This window comes from Sciurus vulgaris (genome assembly GCF_902686455.1).
Source record: "Sciurus vulgaris genome assembly, chromosome: 2".
Lineage (NCBI taxonomy): Eukaryota > Metazoa > Chordata > Mammalia > Rodentia > Sciuridae > Sciurus > Sciurus vulgaris.
The window spans coordinates 133,166,272-133,191,130 of NC_136462.1; the positions used below are offsets into that span (position 1 = coordinate 133,166,272).

Sequence of the window (24,859 nt, forward strand, 5' to 3'; positions counted from 1 at the left end):
TAAAATGAAATAAAATAAAATAATTTAGTAATTGATTAATAAGTAGAACAAGTTTTAATTGGAGGAATTTATAGAAATGAATCAACTTCACCGAAATTCCTTAAGCAAACAGAAAACTGATGAATGAACTGAAAGTTTATGAGAATCCAAAATATAAGAAAATTATTTTTTAAATAGCTCTCATGCAAAATCAAAAATCAAAGGTTATGACCTGTATAAAATGGTTTCCATTCATTACTCACCAACTGGCAGCCTTCCAGGGAGTTGACTAGCTGAGCATTCTGACAGGAAAGGATTGAACCAGCCAAGTTCAACATTACACACACTGCAGAAAGCAGCATGAAAAAGGTTATCTGGAAATAAACCAAACAAAAAATTGATTATTCACTTGGAGAGACTCAGAGGAAAAATGATTTGGTATTAAGAAGGCTTTTGGTTGATCACATAATTATGTGAATAACACTATGTGTTTTAAAGGAAAGAATTGTTATTTCTCAACATTTCAAATTCACATTATCTTAAATAGAAAAGGCAAAATCTGTGAAAAGCCATAGCAAGCTGCCATGATTTTTATTTGAAACCTATTATGCTAAAATATTTAAGAAGTTTGACTTGAAAATTCTTTGCATTCTATAGTCCCAATAGTAACAAATCATAAATTATTAAAGAAAATCATGTGAAAAAGTGTATTTATTAGAAGAACTCTGTTTATTTTTTTCATTTTATTATACAAAATTCCATACATGTACAAAACCAGAGAATACTATAATGAAGCTCTAGGAACTCACTATCCAGCTTCAAAAATTTATCGCTCATGGCCAATTGTGTTCCTTTGTCCCTCCCCTCCAGAATATTTTGCAGTAAATATAATTTTATCCTTACAAATGGCAATGTATGCTTCTAAATTAATAAGATACTTTTTGGAAATCAAAATACTATTATCATGTCCATAATGCTTATTCATTAATATAAAATATTCAAGAATCTGCATTTCTTCCATAGTTCTCATATGTTTCACTTTGAATCAGTTTACATAGGAGACAGTGAACTTCCAGAGAGTACAATGGTTTGTTATGAGTCTTAGACAGATTTTAAAATTTTTTATGTGTTCAAATTAGTTATACATGACAGTAAAATGCACCTATGCATTTTGATAAATCATACATAATGGGAGTATAATTTCCCATTTTTCTGATTATACATATTGCAAGACCACATCGGTCAAGCAGTCATACATATACATGAGGTAATAATGTCCGTTTCACTCTACTAATCTTGCTACCCCCATACCCATTCTTCTCCCTTCACTCCCTCTATCTAAAGTAACTCTATTCTTCCCTGGCATCCCCCAACCTTTATTGTGAATTAGCATCCATGTATCAGAGAAAACAGTCTTTGGCTTATTTCACTTAGCATGATATTTTCCAACTTCATCCACTTACCAGCAAATGCATAATTTCATTCTTCTTTAAAGCTGAATAATATTCCATCATACACAGGTATGATGGAATATATATATATATATATATATATGATGGAATATATATATGCCACATTTTCTTTATCCATTCATCTGTTGAAGGACACCTAGGTTGGTTCCATAGTTTAGCTATTGTGAGCTGAGCAACTATAAACATTGATGTGGCTGCACCACTGTAGTATGCTGATTTTAAACCAAGACAGCTTTTAATCTATGAATTTTCCCTTTTATTGTTTTTGTTTCCTTGAAAGTTACCAAAGAAACTAGACCACTTGTCCTGTAGAATTTTCTGCAGCGTAAACTTTCTGATTGTAGCCTTCTATCACTAGCATCTGTGTTTCTTGTAATTTGGTGGTTTGGTTGGTTTGACCAAATTCATACTAATAAAAGGCAGATATTGTCTTTCTTTGTGTGATGTTAGCAGCTTTTTGGGTGGGGAGGGGGGTGCCTGGGGATCAAACCCAAGGTTTCTGAGCATGCTAGGCAAATGCCCCAACAGTCATTTCTGACGACAGCTTAGATTCTTAAATTGGTTTATTATGGTTTCCAAAATAATGCTAGTCTAACTATCATTTTCTGTTTCTTACTGGGAACAATACATTTATAGACAAGAAACTTTACTTCATCAATAGTTTTGTTGTCTTAAGGTATAGAGTTCATACAAAAGAAGCAGCAGATAAATTTTTGGTTCATTTACCAAATTTTGAAATAATTAGTTGATATGATGCTCAAATTACAGTTTAAACTCTAGGAGTTCTATATGGTTAGCACTCTTATTGAACTTATGTGAATAATTAGTCCACATCTAATAGAATGCCTTTTTTGTGATCAAGAATAACTTTTAAGAATAATATGATTAAGAGGAGGGAAACTGTCAGAAAACCTTGTTTAAAAGTTTGAAATAACAACAAAAAACTATCTTGTCTAAGTGTACACTTCTGAAATATTTTTGCCTCTCATTTTTCTGTATGCTATTTTTAAATTCTGCAAGTTGTAGAAAACTTACAGGTGTGCAAGCAATTTTTGACAATATGAATAAATGAATTATGTCTGGTGGAACATAAATAATTATCACCCTGTTGACCAATTTTATATATTTATACATTTATTTCTGCATTTCTGATTGCCTATATATACACAATGTTTGAATTCTTTGTTGTTGTTTTCAGTACTGAGAACTGAATCACTGAGATACATTCCCACCCATTTTTATTTTTTTATTTTTTTATTTTGAAACAGGGTCTCACAAAACTGCCCAGGCTGGCCACAAACTTGCAATCCTCCAGTTTCAACCTCCCAAGTAGCAGGGATTACAGGCATGTGCTATTGCACCTGGTACTGAATTCTCATTTGAATGGCTTATAATATCTTATTAGTTTCCTCATTAAATAAAGAGTTAAATATAATCTTAACATGTTTGTTAAATAGCATAGTTGGCTTCCAAGCATCATTCAAAGGTAACTAATAAGATATTGTTTAGTTTGGTGTCTATATCTCTGGTCATTATAAACAACAGATGTAAATGCACTGTTTGAATCACTGGCATCAAGAGCCAGAGAGTCCATTCAAGTTGATACATGGGTCCTTTCAACACAAGTCCAGTAGATAGGTAGCTTTCTTATTTCCCAGCTCATTGAGGCTTCAGGATCATCTTATATATTTCCTTTCTTACATATGGAATCAACCATTTCTATAGTAAGCAGAGATTCCTTTCAATGACAATTGCATTTAGATCATGATGATTTTTGTGGTATTTGGATGATCTTATATTCAGTCTTTTCAATTATCAAACATGAGTTCACACTCATGTTTCTGATTCAAATTCCAACCTACAAGGTTTTTATTTAACTACATCAATTTTATACTTTTCAACCAAGCCAAAAAAGCTTTGGTTTCAACATAATTAAGTATTACATTTAATTCCATAATACACAACAACAAATTCAAAATAACAGTGCTGCCAGGCATGGTGGCACACACCTGTAATCCTAGCAGTTCAGGAGACTGAGGCAGAAAGATAGAATTCAAAGCCAGCTTCAGCAATGGTCAGGTGTTAAGCAACTCAGTGAGACTGTCTCTAAATAAAATACAAAATAGGGCTGGGGATGTGGCTCAGGGATTGAGCCCCTGAGTTCAGTCCCCAGTTCAGGACCAAAAACAGTACCAATAGAACCACCAAAAGCACCAAAAGTATGACTACAGGAAAGTTTAAGACTGATACGGATATTTATTTTTATCTTTAGAGTACAATCCATAGAGAAAAAGTCAAATTATGATGTTATAAACTCAAATGTTTCCTTCCTTATTGGGTGGTTATGCTATGTATTAGGAACCCAGATTCCTTTGTTTTATTTCACTTTTTACTATTAGACATCATTTCTAAAACTGAGTTTCATGATTATATAAAATGATTACATAATCAAAAAAAGGATTAAAGAAATTTCAAGTAAATCTAGTCTTTGTTCTGTCTTCTCTACCCCATTCCTTCCTCTTATTTATTAGAAAGGTAACTGGTTTAAAATTTTATATTCTACCCTTCCATTATTTGGTTTTTCATTGACGTAAAAAGTAACATAGTATACACATTTTCTCCTATTTATTTTGCATATATCATTAATGTAGCTATTTCCAAAGTAGTATAGAGAAATGCCCCTTCTTTTTTATCACTGTTCTAGTATAATGTTCTTATTGATAGACATGTCAGTTCTTAAGTCTTTTGCTATTTGCAATGTACATATTGTTGCAATAAATAACCTTGTTCATACATCTTATTTATTTGCCAGACTGGATTTTGGATATATTCTTAGAAGTAGATTTTCTGGACGGAAAAAAAAATGCATGTCTTGATAGATGCTACCAAATTCCCCATCACAGGAGTGGTACCATTTTTCATTTCATTAGCAATGTGTGAAAGTGGTAAGGTCTTAATTTATCTGTTAATGGCTAAAAGGAACGTTTTAGCTGTATCACATATAGGAAGACATCAGTATTACCATCTCTATGATAAGTACATCTCCCCGAAATTTAACGAAATTTATTTTACCTAAAAAGGTACCTGTAGGATAGAAAATGAAACAACGTATTTTGTTCATTTATGAAATATTTCAATTTCATGATATTAGTAATTATTTCAGAGATGGTTTTAATAACTGTGGGAAAGTTCAGTCAACAGAAAGTGTCAAAATTAATTTTTAAGTTACAAGAGCACTACAATGTAATTCGAATGATGAAAATAAACCAGCCTATTCAATTTCAGAAAGGAGCTCAAAAAGAAGTTGCTGCTAGGGATGTAGCTCAGTGGTAGATCATTTGCCTAGCATGCACAAATACCTGGGTTCAACTCCAGTACTGCAAAAAAAGAAAATAAATTTTGCTGAAAACACTAGAGAGCAAACCTACACTGAATTCAAGAAGGGACCATCGTGAGACTTAGAGAGTGCTCAACAATAGGCACTGCTGAAAAGTCTAAGGGGTAAGAGATGACAGGATGTTTTCTCATATTTACTTAGTTTTAAAAATTGTGGTAAACATACATAAAATTACCATTTTTATAATTTTTAAAACTGAGATAAAATATATACAACATGAAGTTTACCATTCTTAGAATTTTTAAGCTTATGACTCAGCAGCGTTAAGCACATTCAGTGTTGTGGAACCATCACAATCATCTCCAGGACTTTTTCATCTACCCAAGCTGAAACTATGAACCGATAAACAGTAACTTCCTGTTTCTCCTCCCCGTTCCTGGAAGCCACTGGTCTTCCATGAATGGTGACTATCTCTATCTCTAGATTTCTATGAAGTTGACTATCTGTAAGGGGAATCATTTCATATTTGTCCTTCTGTGACTGGCTTACTTCACTCAGCATAGTTCCTTCAAAGTGCATCCATGTTGCATCAAGTGCCAGAATTTCCTTCCTTTTTAAGACTAATTAATATTCCATTGTTCCAGTAATTGGTCTTGTTGATGTAACAACTTCTGAGAGGGAAAGAATTGTTTGAACCAACTACTTTATAACTCAGGAATCTTGTTGGGACACTGACCACACCCAGGGGAGACTTGGGTGATGAAAGAGTTGAGCATTCAAAGAAATCTCTGTGAGGTCACTGGATGACCACAGAGATAACAGAGACTTTAGTGAGCATATACAGCAAAGAATCATAGCTTTTCAAAACCAGTTTGGAAAACTACTGATCAAATGGATGGTTTCAATCCTCAAAAATATCAGGAGTCCACCTAAGAGGGTGAGGATAATCTGATGTCCAGGGTTATCACATTACAATATTCAAAATGCTCAAATCCCTACAAAAAAATTACAAAGCACAGAAAAACAAACAGAAACAAGCAGGGATGTATATGACTCATGATGGGAAAAAAAGAGATGAAATTGGCAATCAGCATCCCTAACAATATTAGACTATTAAAACTTGAACGTTAGCCATCTTAAATATTTTCAAAATATTTAAAGAAACCAGGGGTAAAAAACAAAGGAAATCAGGAGAAAGATAAATAAACAAGCAGACCATATCAACAGAGTGTAGAAAATAAATTGATAAAATTCTATAGGTAAAAAGTACAACTGAAATGAGATGCTCATGAGAAGAGTTCATCTGCTGATGTGAACAGTCATAAAAATCAATGAACATGAAGATAGGGCAACTAAATGTTAGCTGGACTGAGGAACAGAAAAACATGAAGAGAAATTAACTCAGCCTAAGAAATCTATAGGAAACCATCATGCATAACAACGTATGAAAACAACATATGAAAATGAGTCGCTCTTTCAATTTCTGAGACTCCCCTGAGCCCTCTTCTCAACTAGGTCTCAGCCTTGGCCTATAAAAATGTGGGAGGGGAGCAGGTGGCGTTGGGAGTGAGGGGGAGGAGTGTTGGGGCCTAAATTGGAGCAGGTTGTGTTCTATGCTTTTGTGATTATGGAAGCTAGGCTGCCATCCTCAGCCTCTGGTGTTGGCTGGAACAGACTAATTTTTGGCCGTCTTGAGTTTTCTCAGGATGGAACTTTAAGGGAGGCTGGTGCCATCCTAGGGATGTGGCCTTGATCCTCTAGAAACATTTTTTAATAGTCAATTGATTTTTTAAAAAAAGATCCACCATCTTCCAGCCTAAGAGGATGGCAGCCTAGCTTCCATAAGCACTAGTTAACAACCCCACATGGGTTTCATGTGCACCAGGCCCCCTGCTTTTACTAATTATTCACTTCTTGACTACTGTGCAGCCCACCTTCACTTGCTCACCCTCTTCCCTACTTGCTGATTCTTCCTTCAAAATGGCAATCAACTCTACTAATCAAAGTTGAGTTCATGCGGGATTTTTTCCCATTGCAATAATATATTACTGATTAAAAATTTAAATGAGCTAGAAAGACATATTAGGATACATCTTTTATAAAGGAAGGAAGGAAACTGGATATGTTGATATACTGATTTAAGGCAAAAAACATTACTAGCTAAAAATAGAGTCTAAAAGCAGCAAGTCTACAGGAACATCTGACAATGTTAGATTGTTTTTTTGCTGAAAATATATAAAGGAAAAATTAACATAAGAATTTTTAAAAATCATGAGAGATTTTTACCATTTTTCAAACACTGATTTATTGGGCAGGAAAAATGTAAAGAACACCTAATATTTAAACCACACAATTTATAAGATTTAGGTACTGGACATAAAATGGAGACACTGAAAATACATATTTACTTTTTAAAAGAACATTTGGAACATATAAAATAATTGACTAAATAGTAGATCAAAGATAATGTCAAATTTTTAAAAAATTGATTTTATTTGAACCATTTTATCTCACTCAAAGCAATTATAAATCAAATACCAAAAACAAGAGTTCTTAAATATTCAAATATTGAAAAAATGTAAATTGCCTGTCCAATGTGTCAAATATAAATCAAAGCACATAACAGAAAATATTTAGAGTTGAATATAATAACAAAACTCCACATTGGAACTTGCATAATATGAGTAAAATTGCAAAGAGGGAAATACATTGTGTTAAATGAATTAGAAATTGAAAATCAGTGGACTAAATCTCTACTCAAGAAATAAGAAAAAGAACCAGTTTTCTTTTTGTTAAGCAGAAAAAAAGTAAAAAGAAAATAGAAAGCATATCAAAAAGGAAAACAATACCGATCAACACCAAAAACGTTTTCTTGATTACTCATAAAATAATTAAAACTTGTGACAAGATTGGCTCTGTTAAAAAAAAAGCAAAAATAATTCTGATAATGCAAAAAATAATGCTGAGAATCTTTATAAGTAAATATATAATAGTTATTTCTACATCAAAGGAAAATAAAATAATTAAGGCTAATAATCAGAAAATAGATGAAAATACTTTCTAGAAAATACAGCTGACCAAAACTAATTAGAAGAATAGAAAGGTCAAAGATATTATTAATACCTAACCAGTAATTAAACATCTACATATAAAAATAACACCAGTATCACAGACTTTCATGAGTAGCTTTCTTCCAAACCTTCCAAAATATTTAATCCTAACACAATATGGCTAAAGGAGTTTCCCAAAGTATTTATGATACTAGAACATTTCTGTTTGCTGACTATTCAGTGCAATAATCATTAAAAGTGGAGCAAATACACGTTCCGGAGGAGATCAAGGGCCCCAGACACAGGTACTAGAATCCTGGTATTGTAAGGAGGGTTCTGCACAGACAGGCAATCCTGGGGAACATCACAGTTTCAGTGGGGAGCAGAGGACATCCATATGTGGGAGGATGTGACAGCTAGGACAGCAGATTAGTTATTTATAGGGATTTGATCAAACAGGTAAATATGGTAAAGATAATAGGAACTGAGTTTCTTACTTTTGGAGAAGACATCAACAAACATGGAAAGGGGGAGAACTAGAATGAACACTGTAGCATTAGATGTAACATCACAGTTTTCTGTTTTCACAGATGATAGATGGAAGGATTTCCTCTCGCTCCGTCAGCTAGAGGGCTGTAAAAAATATTTCCAATAGGTATGAACAAACCTAGCAAACTTGTTTCTAAATTCCATTCTCCATCAAAAGGAAAAGAATTCCGAGGAGAAATGAGTGGATAATTCCCAATCTAGGACAGGGAATGTTCAACATAAGGTTGCATGCTTTTTTTGTGCCAGAATGTAAGAAAGTGTTCAAAGACTAAAGGGGCATTTTTGAGACACAAAAGTCAGTTTAGGGAGTTCTTCCTAGTCAAATCAGGGTCAATTTGAGTATGTACATTTGTACCTCTATTTATGTACTGATAACAAAAGATTATAACATATGGGTCCATATGGACAAAAATAGATAAAATTTTGATCAAGAATGAAATATTTACAGAATTTCAAAGTATCTCCATGGAGATTACTTTTTTAAATAAAAGGGAAGATTAAAATTTCACAGTGGAGAAGCATGGCTGAAAAATACCCTTAACCAAAGTGATCAGTTACAAAATAACAAGGGCAATGTGAAATATTGTGTCTTCCAATAGAAAGGGTAATACAGCAATGCTTCTGTGATATTCCTGTCAAGATATATAATTCAGATTCAAGATGGTGGACTAGAGGATGGCTGCGTTTCGTGTTGCTCCAGGACTCAGGACTCAAGAAGAGGAGATATAGAGAGCCTTGGGACCAACTCAAAGCAGCCGGGCCAGAGTCTCCCACTGGGCAGGCGTCCCGGATGGGGCAGGCGTCCCAGACGGGGCTGTAGCCCCGAAAGCAGGAATCTTTGCAAAGTAGAGCTGCCGGCGAGACGCCCCTCCCCCTGCCGGAGCAGTGATCGCAGACAGCTGGGAGCATTGCAGAGGTGGCTGTTCACCACAGCGCTTGGACTCGGCCCAACCCACCCAGGCTCTGGGAGGCTGCCCAAAGGAGAAGGTGCTTGGTGAGCTGTTTGGACTGAAAACGACCACCCCTGAACACAGGGGGATGCCCAGAGGAGAAGGAGAAATACGGGCTCGGCACGTTGCTTGGACTTGGAGCAGCTGCGCCAGGGCTCTGGGCGGCTATCTGGTGGAACAGCGTGGTGAGTGGTTTGGTCCCAGAGCATCCGCTCCTGAACACAGGGGGGTTGTCTGGAGAAGGAGGAGGAGCGCGGCGGGGCGCTTGGGCTCGAAGTGACTGCACCAGGGCTACGGGAGGCAGTCGGGACAAGAAGTCGGGACAGTGAGTTCTTGGGACTCGTGACGCACCAGATCTCTGCGTGACTGCCTGGTGGAGAAAGAGGTGCGTGGTGGGTCACTTGGTCTTAGAGCGACCGCACGGAACAACAGGTGGCTGCCGGAGGAAAAGGCATGTGGCGGGTCACTGGGACTCGGAGCGATTGTAAGGGGCTCCAGGTGGCTGCTCAGAGGAGGGGCTGCATAGCCAGGCGAAAAGTGCAGAGCAGGGTCCTAGACGGCTTCTTGGTGGAAGGGCCCCACAGACAAACTGAGGGGCGGAGCGAAGGCTCCAGGACTGTAGGCAGCTTCTCTGAGGAGAGGCAGCCTAAGGAAATTCGTTTGCGAAGGGTGAGGCTTCCAGGCCCAGGAGGTAGGTCCGGGTCCCTGGGAACATTGCAGAAGAAGGCTGCCCAGCCCAGGCGGTAGTTGTGAATTGAACGGAACCTCTGGGAGGAAAACCGACCAGCGAGACCTCCCCACCAGGTGACTCCTCCCTGTTGGGTGAGGTTCTCCCAAAAGGACTGTAAAATCAGAGACACAGGCCCAAACTGGTCTTGCATCAGCCCACATCCTACTTCCCTTCTGGATGACCATTCATCAGCAAGTGAAGGTACCTCTGCCCACTAGCAGGGAATATACCCCACCGGAAGGCCACCACCCCTAGGGAGTCAGCTCCCTTGTGGAGCACTGCATTATCAACTTCCTCCAAGATTTCAGGCTACTGAAGACTAAGAGGGGATATAACAGAAATCTTCAGGGATATTATAAGACAATAGAGGAAATCTGCAATATCACAGCGGTCAACTGATACCTGAACAATATGAGAAAACAAGGAAAGAAAATGCTGCAAACAAATCTAGATGTTACATCAATGAAACCCAACGACAGCATGGCAGAAGAAATGACAGAAAGGGAGTTCAGAATGTACATAATTAAAATGCTCAGGGAAGCAAATGACGAGATGCAAGAGCAAATGCAGGCACTGAATGATCGCATCAATCGACAGTTAAAAGAGCAAATACAGGAAGCAAAAGATCACTTCAATAAAGAGTTAGAGATATTGAAAAAAAACCAAACAGAAATCCTTGAAATGAAGGAAACAATAAACCAAATTAAGAACTCCATAGAAAGCATAACCAATAGAATAGAACACCTGGAAGACAGAACATCAGACATTGAAGATAAAATATTTAACCTTGAAAACAAAGTTGAACAAACAGAGAAGATGGTAAGAAATCATGAACAGAATCTCCAAGAACTATGGGATATCATGAAGAGGCCAAATTTAAGAATTATTGGAATTGAGGAAGGCTTAGAGAAACAGACCAAAGGAATGAACAATCTATTCAATGAAATACTGTCAGAAAATTTCCCAAATCTGAAGAATGAAATGGAAGATCAATTTCAAGAGGCTTATAGGACTCCAAATATACAAAATTACAACAGACCCACACCAAGGCACATTATAATGAAAATGCCCAACATACAAAATAAAGACAGAATTTTAAAGGCCGCAAGAGAGAGGAATCAAATTACATTCAGGGGGAAACCAATACGGATATCAGCAGATTTTTCAATCCAGACCCTAAAAGCTAGAAGGGCCTGGAACAACATTTTTCAAGCCCTGAAAGAAAATGGATGCCAACCAAGAATCTTATACCCAGCAAAACTTACCTTCAAATTTGATGATGAAATAAAATCCTTCCATGATAAACAAAAGCTAAAAGAATTTACAAAAAGAAAGCCAGCATTACAGAACATTCTCAGCAAAATATTCCACGAGGAAGAGATGAAAAACAAAGAAACAAATCAGCAATGGGAGGAACATTCCTAAAGGAATTGTCAAATAAAGGAAGAACCAAGTCGTCTCAAAATGAATAAACAAATAAATAAATAAATAAATAAAATGAACCAAATGACCGGGAATACTAATCATATCTCAATAATAACCCTGAATATTAATAGCCTGAACTCATCAATCAAAAGATATAGACTGGCAGATTGGATCAAAAAGAAAGATCCAACAATAGGTTGCCTGCAAGAGACTCACCTCGTAGAAAGAGATACCCACAGACTAAAGGTGAAAGGATGGGGGAAAACATATCATGCACATGGACTCAGCAAAAAAGCTGGGGTATCCATCCTCATTTCAGATAATGTGGACTTCAAGTCAAAACTAGTCAGAAGGGATAAAGAAGGACATTACATACTGCTTAAGGGAACCATAAATCAGCAAGACATAACAATCATAAACATCTATGCCCCAAACAGTGGCTCATCCATGTATGTCAAACAAATCCTTCTCAATTTCAGAAACCAAATAGACCATAACACAATAATACTAGGTGACTTTAACATGCCTCTCTCACCACTGGACAGATCTTCCAAACAAAAATTGAACAAAGAAACCATAGGTCTCAATAACACAATCAATAATTTAGACTTAACAGACATTCATAGAATATACCATCCAACCAAGAGTGAATACACTTTCTTCTCAGCAGCACATGGATCCTTCTCTAAAATAGACCATATATTATGCCACAAAGCTAATGTAAGCAAATACAAGAAGATAGAGACACTACCTTGTATTCTATCAGATCATAATGGATTGAAGTTAGAAATAAATGAAAGAGTAAAAAACAGAAGCCACTCCAACACCTGGAGATTAAACAATATGCTATTACATGATGAATGGATAACAGAAGATATTAGGAAGGAAATTAAAAAATTCTTAGAGGTAAATGAGAACAGAAACATCATATCAAAATCTCTTGGACACTATGAAAGCAGTACTTAGAGGAAAATTTATTTCATGGAGCGCATTCAATAAAAGAAGTAAAAATCAACAAATAAACAACCTAACACTTCAGCTCAAAGCCCTAGAAAAAGAAGAACAGACCAACACCAAAAGTAGTAGAAGACAGGAAATAGTTAAACTCAGAGCTGAAATCAACGAAATTGAAACAAAAGAAACTATACAAAAAATTGACAAAATAAATAGTTGGTTCTTTGAAAAAATAAACAAAATTGATAAACCCTTAGCCACTCTAACAAAGAGAAGACGAGAGAAAACCCAAATCACCAAAATTCGGAATGAACAAGGAAATATCACAACAGACACGATTGAAATACAAAACATAATTAGAAGCTATTTTGAAAATCTATATTCTAACCAAATAGAAAATTTCGAAGACATCAACAGGTTTCTAGAGACATATGAATTGCCTAAATTGAACGAGGAGGACATACACAATTTAAATAGAACAATTTCAAGTAATGAAGTAGAAGAGGTCATCAAAAGCCTACCAACAAAGAAAAGTCCAGGACCAGATGGGTTCTCAGCCGAGTTCTACAAAATCTTTAAAGAAGAGCTCATTCCAATACTTCTCAAAGTATTCCATGAAATAGAAGAGGAGGGTACCCTCCCAAACTCATTCTATGAAACCAATATTACCCTGATACCCAAGCCAGACAGAGATAAATCGAGGAAAGAAAATTTCAGACCGATATCATTAATGAACATTGATGCAAAAATTCTCAATAAAATTTTAGCAAATCGCATACAAAAATATATTAAAAAGATAGTGCACCACGATCAAGTGGGTTTGATCCCAGGGATGCAAGGTTGGTTCAACATCCGGAAATCAATAAATGTAATTCACCATATCAATAGACTTAAAGTCAAGAATCACATGATTATTTCAATAGATGCAGAAAAAGCATTTGATAAAATACAATACCCTTTTATGCTCAAAACACTAGAAAAAATAGGGATAGTGGGAACATTCCTTAACATTGTAAAGGCCATCTATGCTAAGCCCATGGCTAATATCATTCTAAACGGTGAAAAACTGAAAGCATTCCCCCTAAAAACTGGAACAAGACAGGGATGCCCTCTTTCACCACTCCTATTCAATATCATTCTTGAGACTCTAGCCAGAGCAATTAGACAGACCAAGGAAATTAAAGGAATACGAATAGGAAAAGAAGAACTCAAACTATCCCTATTTGCGGATGATATGATTATATACTTAGAGGAACCAGGAAATTCCACCAGAAAACTGTTAGAACTCATAAGTGAATTCAGTAAAGTGGCAGGTTACAAGATCAATCCTCATAAATCCAATGCATTTTTATACATAAGTGAGGAATCCTCAGAAAGAGAAATTATGAAAACTACCCCATTCACCATAGCATCGAAAAAAATAAAATACTTGGGAATCAATCTCACAAAAGAGGTAAAAGACCTCTACAATGAGAACTACAGAACATTAAAGAAGGAAATCGAAGAAAACCTTAGAAGATGGAAAGATCTCCCATGTTCTTGGATAGGAAGAATTAATATTGTCAAAATGGCCATACTACCAAAAGTGCTATACAGATTCAATGCAATCCCAATTAAAATCCCAATGACGTACCTTACAGAAATAGAGCAAGCAATCATGAAATTCATCTGGAAGAATAAGAAACCCAGAATAGCTAAAGCAATCCTTTGCAGGAAAAATGAAGCAGGGGGTATCACAATACCCGAACTTCAACTTTATTACACAGCAATAGTAACAAAGACGGCATGGTACTGGTACCAAAATACACAGGTAGATCAATGGTACAGAATAGAGGACACGGACACAAACCCAAATAAATACAACTTTCTAATACTAGATAAAGGCGCCAAAAATATGCAATGGAGAAAAGATAGCCTCTTCAACAAATGGTGCTGGGAGAATTGGAAATCCATATGCAACAGAATGAAACTAAACCCATATCTCTCACCCTGCACAAAACTCAACTCAAAATGTATTAAGGACCTTGGAATCAGACCAGAGACTCTACAGATTATAGAAGAAAAAGTAGGTCCCAATCTTCAACATGTCGGCCTAGGACCAGACTTCCTCAACAGGACTCCCATAGCACAAGAAATAAAAGCAAGAATCAATAACTGGGATAGATTCAAACTAAAAAGCTTTCTCTCAGCAAAGGAAACTATCAGTAATGTGAAGAAAGAGCCTACAGAGTGGGAGAATATCTTTGCCAATCATACTTCAGAAAGAGCACTAATCTCCAGAATCTATAAAGAACTCAAAAAACTCTACACCAACAATACAAATAATCCTATCGACAAATGGGCTAAGGAAATGAACAGACACTTCACAGAAGAAGATGTACAAGCAATCAATAAACATATGAAAAAATGTTCAACATCTCTAGTAATAAGAGAAATGCAAATCAAAACCACCCTAAGATTCCATCTCACCCCAATTAGAATGGCGATTATCAAAAATACAAGCAACAGGTGTTGGCGAGGATGTGGGGAGAAAGGTACACTCATACATTGCTGGTGGGGCTGCAAATTAGTGCAGCCACTCTGGAAAGCAGTGTGGAGATTCCTTAGAAAACTTGGAATGGACCCTCCATTTGACCCAGCTATCCCACTCCTTGGCCTATACCCAAAGGATCTAAAATCAGCATACTACAGAGATACAGCCACATCAATGTTCATAGCTGCTCAATTCACAATAGCCAGACTATGGAACCAACCTAGATGCCCTTCAATTGATGAGTGGATAAAGAAACTGTGGTATATATACACAATGGAATATTACTCAGCCATAAAGAATGACAAAATTATGGCATTTGCAGGCAAATGGACGAAATTGGAGAATATCATGCTAAGTGAGATAAGCCAATCTCAAAAAGCCAAGGGACGAATGATATCGCTAATAAGTGGAGGATGACACATAAAGGGGGGGAGGGAAGGGTTAATGTTAGGGTTAGAGTTAGGGTTAGGGAGGGGGGCAAGTATGGAGGAAGAAAGTACTGTATAGAGGGTAAAGAGGGGTGGGAGGGGTGGGGGGAAGGGAAAAAATAACAGAATGAATCAAACAACATTACTGTATGTGGATTTATGATTACACAAATGGTATGCCTTTACGCCATGTACAAACAGAGAGGCAACATGTATCCCATTTGTTTACAATAAAATAAAAAAAATAAAAATAAAAAAATTAAAAAAAAGATATATAATTCAAATTTGATCATAAAGACACAGCAGACAAACTCCAGCTGAGGGATTTTGACAAAACAACAAAACAGGCCCATACTCTTCAATCGCGAAGATTACGGAGGTCAAGCAAAGACTAAGGAAGTGTCTGAAGACAGGAGGCTAAAAAAACGTAATTAAGTGAATTCAAATTTGTGTCTGCAACTTTTCTCTAGGTTTGAGATCATTTTTAAATAACTTAGCATAAACTCAAAACCCAATGAAAATATAGAAATGTTTCATTTATCCCCTTTATGTCAAAAGATACAAAACTATAAATTTTTAGCAAAAAAAGAGTATTTAAAAGAATCCATCATCAACAATAAATGTCTATGACAGGAATGCAAGAACGGTTACAAATTAGAAAAAATCTAATGTAATAAATTTAAAAATCATATTAGCAGATGAATAATGAGCACATGACATTTTAAGTCATTCATAATTTTTTCTAGATATCTCTAAGCTAGAAATAAGGAAATTAAGTAACCCAATTAAAGGTAATTAGAGGAAAAAAGCTAATAGCAAGTATCAGACTGGCAAAACTTTAAAAATTATTCCTTTTAAAATCTGAAATAAGAAATCAGTAACACATGTGAGGTCTACCGTCACCACTCTGAGAATGTATTGCAATTCCAGAAAACATAAAAACATTTTTTTTAAAAATCAGAATTAATCATATAATAGTGTATTATTTAATCTCCAGGTATTGGAGAAGTTTCTGTTTTTTATTCTGTCATTTATTTCTAGTTTCAATCCATTATGATCTGATAGAGTACAAGGTAGTATCTATCTTCTTGTATTTGCTAACAGTAGCTTTGTGGCATAAAATATAGTCTACTTTAGAGAAGGATCCATGTGCTGCTGAGAAGAAAGTGTATTCGTTTTTTGTTGGATGGTATATTCTATATATGTCGGTTAAGTCTAAATTGTTGATTGTGTTATTGAGATCTATGGTTTGTTTATTCAATTTTTGTTTGGAAGATCTATCCAGTGGTGAGACAGGTGTGTTAAAATCGCCTAGTATTATTGTGTTGTGGTCTATTTGATTTCTGGAATTGAGAAGGATTTGTTTGACGTACATGGATAAGCCGATGTTCGGGGCATAGATATTTATGATTGTTATGTCTTGCCAATTTATGCTTCCCTTAAGCAGTATGTAATGTCCTTCTTTGTCCCTTCTGACTAGTTTTGGCTTGAAGTCCACATTATCTGAAATGAGGATGGATACTCCAGATTTTTTGCTAAGTCCATGTGCATGGTATGTTTTTTCCCATCCTTTCACCTTTAGTCTATGGGTATCTCTTTCTATGAGATGAGTCTCTTGCAGGCAGCATATTGTTGGATTTTTCTTTTTAATCCAATCTGCCAGTCTATGTCTTTTGAGTTCAGGCCATTAACATTCAGAGTTATTATTGTGATATGATTTGTATTCCCAGTTATTTAACTCATTTTTGTTTTTTGACATGATTTGGTTTCTGGATAACAGAAGACATCAGGAGGGAAATAAAAAAATTCTTACAAGTAAATGAGAACAAAGATATCATATCAAAATCTCTGGGACTCTATGAATGCAATACATAGAGGATTTATTTCATGGGGCACATTCAACAAAAGAAGTAGAAATCAACAAATAAATGACTTAACACTACAGCACAAAGCCCTAGAAAAAGAAGAACAGACCAACACCAAAAGTAGTAGAAGACAGGAAATAGTTAAAATCAGAGCCGAAATCAACGAAATTGAAACAAAACAAACAATCGGAAAAATTAACAAAATAAATAATTGGTTCTTTGAAAAAATAAACTAAATTGATAAGCCCTTAACCACACTAACAAAGAGAAAGAGGGAGAAAACTCAAGTTACTAAAATTCGGAATGAACAAGGAAATATCATAACAGACACGAGTGAAATACAAAACATAATTAGAAGCTATTTTAAAAATCTATACTCCAACAAAACAAAAACCTCGAAGACATCAACAAGTTTCTAGAGACAAATGAATTACCTAAACTGAACGAGGAGGACATACACAAATAAATAAATTTCAAGCAATGAAATAGAAGAGGTCATCAAAAGCCTACCAACGAAGAAAAGTCTGGGACCAGATGGGTTCTCAGCCAAGTTCAGCAAAACCTTTAAAGAAGAGCTCATTCCAATACTTCTCAAAGTATTCCATGAAATAGAAGAGAAGGGAACCCTCCCAAACTCATTCTATGAAGCCAATATCGCACTGATACCTAAACCAGACAGAGACTCATCGAGGAAAGAAAATTTCAGACCAATATCCTTAATGAACATCGACACAAAAATTCTCAACAAAATTTTAGCAAATCGCATACAAAAATACGTTAAAAAGATAGTGCACCACGATCAAGTGGGTTTTATCCCAGGGATGAAAGGTTGGTTCAACATCCGGAAATCAATAAATGTCATTCACCATATCAACAGACTTAAAGTTAAAAATCACGATTATTTCAATAGATGCAGAAAAAGCATTTGATAAAATACAGCATCCCTTCATGCTCAAAACACTAGAAAAAATTGGGGTAGTGGGAACATTCCTTAACATTGTAAAGGCCATCCACCCTAAGCCCATGGCCGACATCATTCTAAATGGTGAAAAATTGAAAGCATTCCCCCTAAAAACTGGAACAAGGCAGGGATGCCCTCTTTCACCACTTCTATTCAACATCGTCCTTGAGACTCTAGGCAGAGCAATTAGACAAACCAAAGAAATTAAAGGGATACGAATTGGAAAAGAAGAACTCAAACTATCCCTGTTCGCTGATGACATGATTATATATTTAGAGGAACCTCGAAATTCCACCAGAAAACTCTTAGAACTCAAAAGTGAATTCAGTAAAGTAGCAGGTTACAAGATCAATGCTCATAAATCCAATGCATTTTTATATATAAGTGATGAATCTTCAGAAAGAGAAATTAGGAGAACTACCCCATTCACAATAGCCTCGAAAAAAATAAAATACTTGGGAATCAATCTCACAAAAGAGGTGAAAGACCTCTACAATGAGAACTACAGAACACTAAAGAAAGAAATTAAAGAAAACCTTAGAAGATGGAAAGATCTCCCATGTTCTTGGATAGGAAGAATTAATATTGTCAAAATGGCCAGACTACCTAAAGTGCTATACAGATGGAATACAATTCCAATTAAAATCCCAATGATGTACCTTACAGAAATAGAGCAAGCAATTATGAAATTCATCTGGAAGAGTAAAAAACCCAGAATAGCTAAAGCAATCTTCAGTAGAAAGAGCGAAGCAGGGGGTATTGCAATACCAGATCTTCAACTGTATTACAAAACAATAGTAACAAAAACGGCATGGTATTGGTACCAAAATAGACAGGTAGATCAATGATACAGAATAGAGGACATGGACACAAACCCAAATAAATACAATTTTCTCATACTAGACAAAGGGGCCAAAAATATGCAATGGATAAAAGATAGCCTCTTCAACAAATGGTGCTGGGAAAACTGGAAATCCATATGCAACAGAATGAAACTAAATCCCTATCTCTCACCCTGCACAAAACTCAACTCAAAGTGGATCAAGGACCTCGGAATCAGACCAGAGACCCTGCATCTTATAGAAGAAAAAGTAGGTCCAAACCTTCAACTTGTTGGCTTAGGAGCAGACGTCCTTAACAGGACTCCCATAGCACAAGAAATAAAAGCAAGAATCAACAACTGGGATAGATTCAAACTAAAAAGCTTTCTCTCAGCAAAGGAAACTATCAGCAGTGTGAGGAGAGAGCCTACAGAGTGGGAGAAAATTTTTGCCACTCATACTTCAGATAGAGCACTAATTCCCAGAATGTATAAAGAACTCAAAAAACTCTACACCAAGAATACAAATAACCCAATCAACAAATGGGCTAAGGAAATGAACAGACACTTCACAGAAGAGGATCTACAAGCAATCAACAGATATATGAAAAAATGGTCAACATCTCTAGTAATAAGAGAAATGCAAATCAAAACCACCCTAAGATTCCATCTCACCCCAATTAGAATGGCGATTATTAAGAACACAAGCAACAATAGGTGTTGGCAAGGATGTGGGGAAAAAGGTACACTCATACATTGTTGGTAGGGTTGCAAATTAGTGCAGCCACTCTGGAAAGCAGTGCGGAGATTCCTTAGAAAACTTGGAATGGAACCATTTGACCCAGCTATCCCACCCTTTGGCCTATACCCAAAGGACTTAAAATCAGCATACTACAGAGATACAGCCACATCAATGTTCATAGCTGCTCATTTCACAATAACCAGATTGTGGAACCAACCTAGATGCCCTTCGATTGATGAATGGATATATATATATATATATATATATATATATATATATATATATACACACACACACACACACACACACACAATGGAATATTACTCAGCCATAAAGAATAATAAAATTATGGAATTTGCAGGCAAATGGATGAAATTGGAGAATATCATGCTAAGTGAGATAAGCTAATCTCAAAAAACTAAAGGACGAATGATCTCACTGATAAGCGGATGAGGACATATAATGCGGGGTGGGAGGGGTTAGCGTTAGGGTTAGGGTTAGGTTTAGGGTTAGGGATAAGGAGGGTGGTAAGAATGGAGTATGGAAGGACTGTATAGAGGGAAAAGAGGGGTGGGAGGGGTGGGGGGGAAGGGGAAAAAATAACAGTATGAATCAAACAATGTAAATTTATGATTACACAAATGGTATGCCTTGACTCCATGTACAAATAGAGAAACAACATGTATCCCATTTGTTTACAATAATAAAAAAAATCATGAGCAGCAAAGTTAAAAAAAATCCGCATTAAAATTAGAAATTAAACCTACATTACAAATGTTATAGAATTATAATAACAAGGCATGAACAAGGAGATAACAAACTTATTCAGCCATGACCATAAATTTATTTATATATGGAGCATTGCTGTGTAAACTGAGATGATGTTATAAGTCAGTATGGAAAGGATAAATGCTGAAAACTTGGTGCTAGTCTATCTACACAGAAAAAATATTACATCTATACCTCACATAAGAACAGATTAAAAACATAATGTGAAAATCAAATTTTCCACACTTAGAAAAAAATACTGCAGAGTATCTTTAAAATTATTAGGATTAGAAAGATATTTTTAAAAATATCTATGATTAGGGAGAATTTTTCAAAGCACTGTTTAAAATGCTGATCTTAAAACACTGATGATTATGACAATTGAAGTTAAATCATCTGTATGACAAAGGAAAAAAAAGCAGAACGGTAGATGGTGTTTACAATTGGGTACATGAATTAATATGGAGAACATTTAAATAACTCTAATAAATCATTAAAAAATATATTGGACAATGAAATCTGATGGTCAAAAGGGAATGAGAAAAGATGCCTCACATCACTAATTAAGTAGGAGATTCAAATCAATGCCATCAAGTATCATTTCATACCCACCAGAAGAGCTGAACAGACCAAGTATAAGGGTTTCAGGATGGTGGTGATCGGCAACAAAAGAAAGGAAAACTACATGAAATGCTGGTGGGAGTGTAACTTGTTTGGCAATGACCTTGACTGGTTTACTTGTCTCTGGCCTAAGGAAGCACTATACAGTGTCTGCAAATAGAAAAAAACAAGAAAGAATGTAACAGTCTAATCATCAGGGAAAGGATAAACTATTTTCCCCCATGAAAGAAAGCTAAAATAATCAGTTAACATGTAGCTACAAGGCTAAACTAATTTAAAAAAATAACAATGGTGAGTGGAAAGAGCAAGTTATGAAAGGTTACAATGTTTCTTATATAAATTGTAAAAGCCCACAAAACTATTTTTACATATATAGTAAAATCATAAAACCATACAATGGCATGATATCCAGACATTACCTGCAGATAGGGTGAGAAGGGAAAGATTTAAATGCCCAATCTTGACTCTAATGTTTGTATTTTGTAATCTGAAACAAGATAACATGTTGAGGGTAAAACTGTTAACATCTCTATGAGGACACTGATACAATAAACATTAGCCAGCATTAATTGCATCAGATAAAACTGATAGTGGGTGTTGGGTAATAATTTTCACCACAAAAACCTGAGTGTTACAGCACCCCAGGAGAAGTCAGAGTTAGTGAGATGAAAGAGAACAGTAGGCAGGAGGTCATTTACACACTGAAAATACAGACCAGGAAGAAATGACTTCAAGGACCAAGTGCAGTCTACGAAAGAAAGAAATGCAAATCTCATTTCTACACAATGAAATAGAACCCAGTAATCTCTCAGATTCCTCCAAACCTATCTCATATCCACCATGAATTCTTATAGATGACATTTGTCAGAGCCAATGAAATTCACCTACTTTTGTTTGTTTTCCTGAGGGAAAGCATTTACTTCATTTAATGGTTAATCTGCAGAGACTTTCCTCAGAACAATTATACTTATTCACTCATTGAATAAAATGTGTTGAATCTTTGTATATAAACAGCATTTGGCTAGCTAGCTGTTATGGAGAAATATGAGACTATAAACTCTTTTCTTTTGGCTCATTTAACTGATGTAACTACAGTATAATTATTTTTCCCATTTTACAGATAAAGAAATTGAGATTGAGAGCTTAAACCCTGACCCTGAATCACAATGCTAACAAGTTAGCAGGAGCCATCATTCATACTCAGTTTGTCAGATTACCTCAAGATCCATCACTTTATTGTACCATGACTGCAATGCTTTCTCAAAGCCCAGCAGAGATCTTATGTCTAATTTTTCTGCTCTTACTGTTCTATATGAGCTGAATTCACCATATACCAGGATATGCTTTGCCATGAAACCATTCAATAGAATCAGAGGAGAAGAATACAACTATAACTTCTGAGTCAGTAGTAGCAGTTCCAGGCCCAGGAGAATATATATATATATATATATATATATATAACAACTATATTCCTTCATACTAGGAACTTTGCCTGAAACTTTATGTGAACTTCCTTACCTAATCACACTGGCATACAGAACATACAAATGAGAAGCCCATTGTTTTTAAGTTAAGAAACTTCTTTATACAAACTGAAGAACCCACCTAAGTTCACAGTGGTGTTCCCAAGCAACCTGATTCCCAAAGAGGGCACAGTTAATCACTATGCCACTGTTTTATGAACTTTTGGGGGACCCAGTGTTAAATTATTTTTCATCACAATCCAAAATACACACAAGAAACAACTTCTATAGAACACTATTTACCTCAATAATATGTAGCGAAAACTTAAGATGCTGGTTTTGAGTTATGAAATTTCCTTAAGTTATAGAATTTTAAAAATGCATAATGGTTAACTGCTCAAAAACACAGTATTTATTAAAACAATGATGGCAGCAAAAAAGAAAACAATGAAATCAAGAGGTCAGCAACAGAGCTGAGTAATAATTAAGAATATAAAAATTGTTATTCACAGAGAATACATTATGTACATTGCATGGAAACATGCATAATGCTTATATATGTAGGAAATATATAAAAATAAAACACTGTTAAATAAGGATATAGGCAATTACATCTTTGTTTTTAATTTTACAAAGACTTTTATTTTTTCCTTACAAACTCGGATAGTTCAGAGACCAAGTAATAATTACTTTTTTTTTTTTTTTTTTGGCATCCAAACAATTTACTTGTGTTCTTTCTTCTTAAATATCTGTTTCAAAACATAGTTTCCCAATAGTTTTATAAAGTTAGCAAACTTTTCACACCAAAAGAATGACATTAAAAAAAACAAAAATGCTCCTGTTTTAAATGAAAATTGGGAACCATGCCGACACTTAAAAGAACAAACCTTTGCAACACATCCTAAAGCTACACACATTCAAGCGTTGCAGAAAATCCTCCTTCCAAATCCCCTTCCCTTATTCTTTCAGCATCGTGCCTTTGAGTCACAAACCCTTGTCCCAGGAGTCCCTCTGAATCCATCCCTGATTTCAAGAGGATGGGGTTGGACCACTAGGCTCAGGTCTGGCCCTATTCTCCTCGTCTGCCAAGGCCTCACAGTACTGCGCTGGCCAGTCCTTGGGGTCTTGATTATGGACTTTGGCCACAAACTTAAGAACTTTCATCTTGCTGGTTTCCAGGTTGGTTCGTGGGCCCCACTGGAATTCGTAGTCTACGGGATCAGTGTGGGGTATCCGGCGGTACTCCAGGTAACGCTGTCGCACAAAGTCCTCGGTAATGAGTTTCTTTGGATCCCCAAAGATTAAATGCTTCTTGGTGGGGTACACCCCCAACCGACGCAGAAAGTCCCAGACTTCGGTCTCCTTGATAGTGTTGCCCTTCATAAAGATGAGCCCTAAAACAATCATCAGTAGGCCTGTGGTGGGAGTGCCCTGATCGCCTCTCACCTCGGCATCCTCCTCCACGGGTTCCAGGGTGTTGATCAGGATGTAGGTGTTACTTTTCGGTTCAAGTTCCACTAGCTTGTACCCGAAGACGTATTGGAGGCGCTCGGCAGCCAGTTTGAGGAGGTCCGGGAAGATGTCCTTGTAGTCTCCGATGACATGCTTCAGTATGTCGGTCCGCTTGATTGGAATCTTCTTCTGGTCCTTAATCAGCAAGAACTGCACCAGCTCCGCCACTTTCAGCTCCAGTTGCTTCTGGGTCCGAGGCCCCACAGCCGGGGCGGCCTGGGACCGGCGTGCGCCCTGCGAGGAAGTGCCTTGGGTCTCTTGAGAGCCCGCCGGGCCGCGGGACGTGCTCGGGGTCTCCTCCGAGACGCCGCCCCTCTGGGCCCGGATGTCTCCGCCGCGGCCCGAATCTCTGTCTTTCTCCGCCTGGGAACTAAAGCGACCCCGACTCCTCGGCTTTTGCAACATGTCACCAGGCAACGGGAGCCGAACGCCAGCGCAGACTCCAGCGGGCGGAGGAACGCTCGCCGTAACCGGCGGAAGCGGCAGGAATTGTGGGGTCTGAACGAGGCGCGCCTGCGCGGCCCTGGGCGAGGCCACAGAAGGCGCGCGCTGCGTCGGCGGAGCCTGCGCGTTGCATCACGGAGGGGGCGCGGTGTGTACGCGAGAATGGGGCTTAGAGGGTGTCTGTGCCGCTACTGCGCATGCGGAGAGGGGAGGTGTCTGCATTCCCCCTGGGTCAGAGCTGCGACTTCGGTGATGA

General features: G+C 36.8%; 2 protein-coding genes across 2 annotated transcripts in view; both read right to left on the bottom strand.

Annotated features, from left to right (window-relative positions):
* Positions 1-24,859, bottom strand: part of ENTREP2 (endosomal transmembrane epsin interactor 2) — a 490,869-nt gene that overhangs the window by 124,199 nt on the left and 341,811 nt on the right. The window contains 1 exon segment of the mRNA XM_079122168.1: positions 243-353. Within this exon segment, the coding sequence (XP_078978294.1) occupies positions 243-353 (111 nt within the window).
* Positions 22,639-24,665, bottom strand: NSMCE3 (NSE3 homolog, SMC5-SMC6 complex component). Its single transcript, XM_079122283.1, has one exon. It carries the CDS (start codon positions 24,562-24,564, stop codon positions 23,677-23,679), a length of 888 nt encoding a protein of 295 aa, XP_078978409.1. The 5' UTR covers positions 24,565-24,665; the 3' UTR covers positions 22,639-23,676.

What these genes read in the sequence shown, in the direction of transcription:
- NSMCE3 (XM_079122283.1), bottom strand. Translation starts at nt 24,564, where the DNA reads ATGTTGCAAAAGCCGAGGAGTCGGGGTCGCTTTAGTTCCCAGGCGGAG.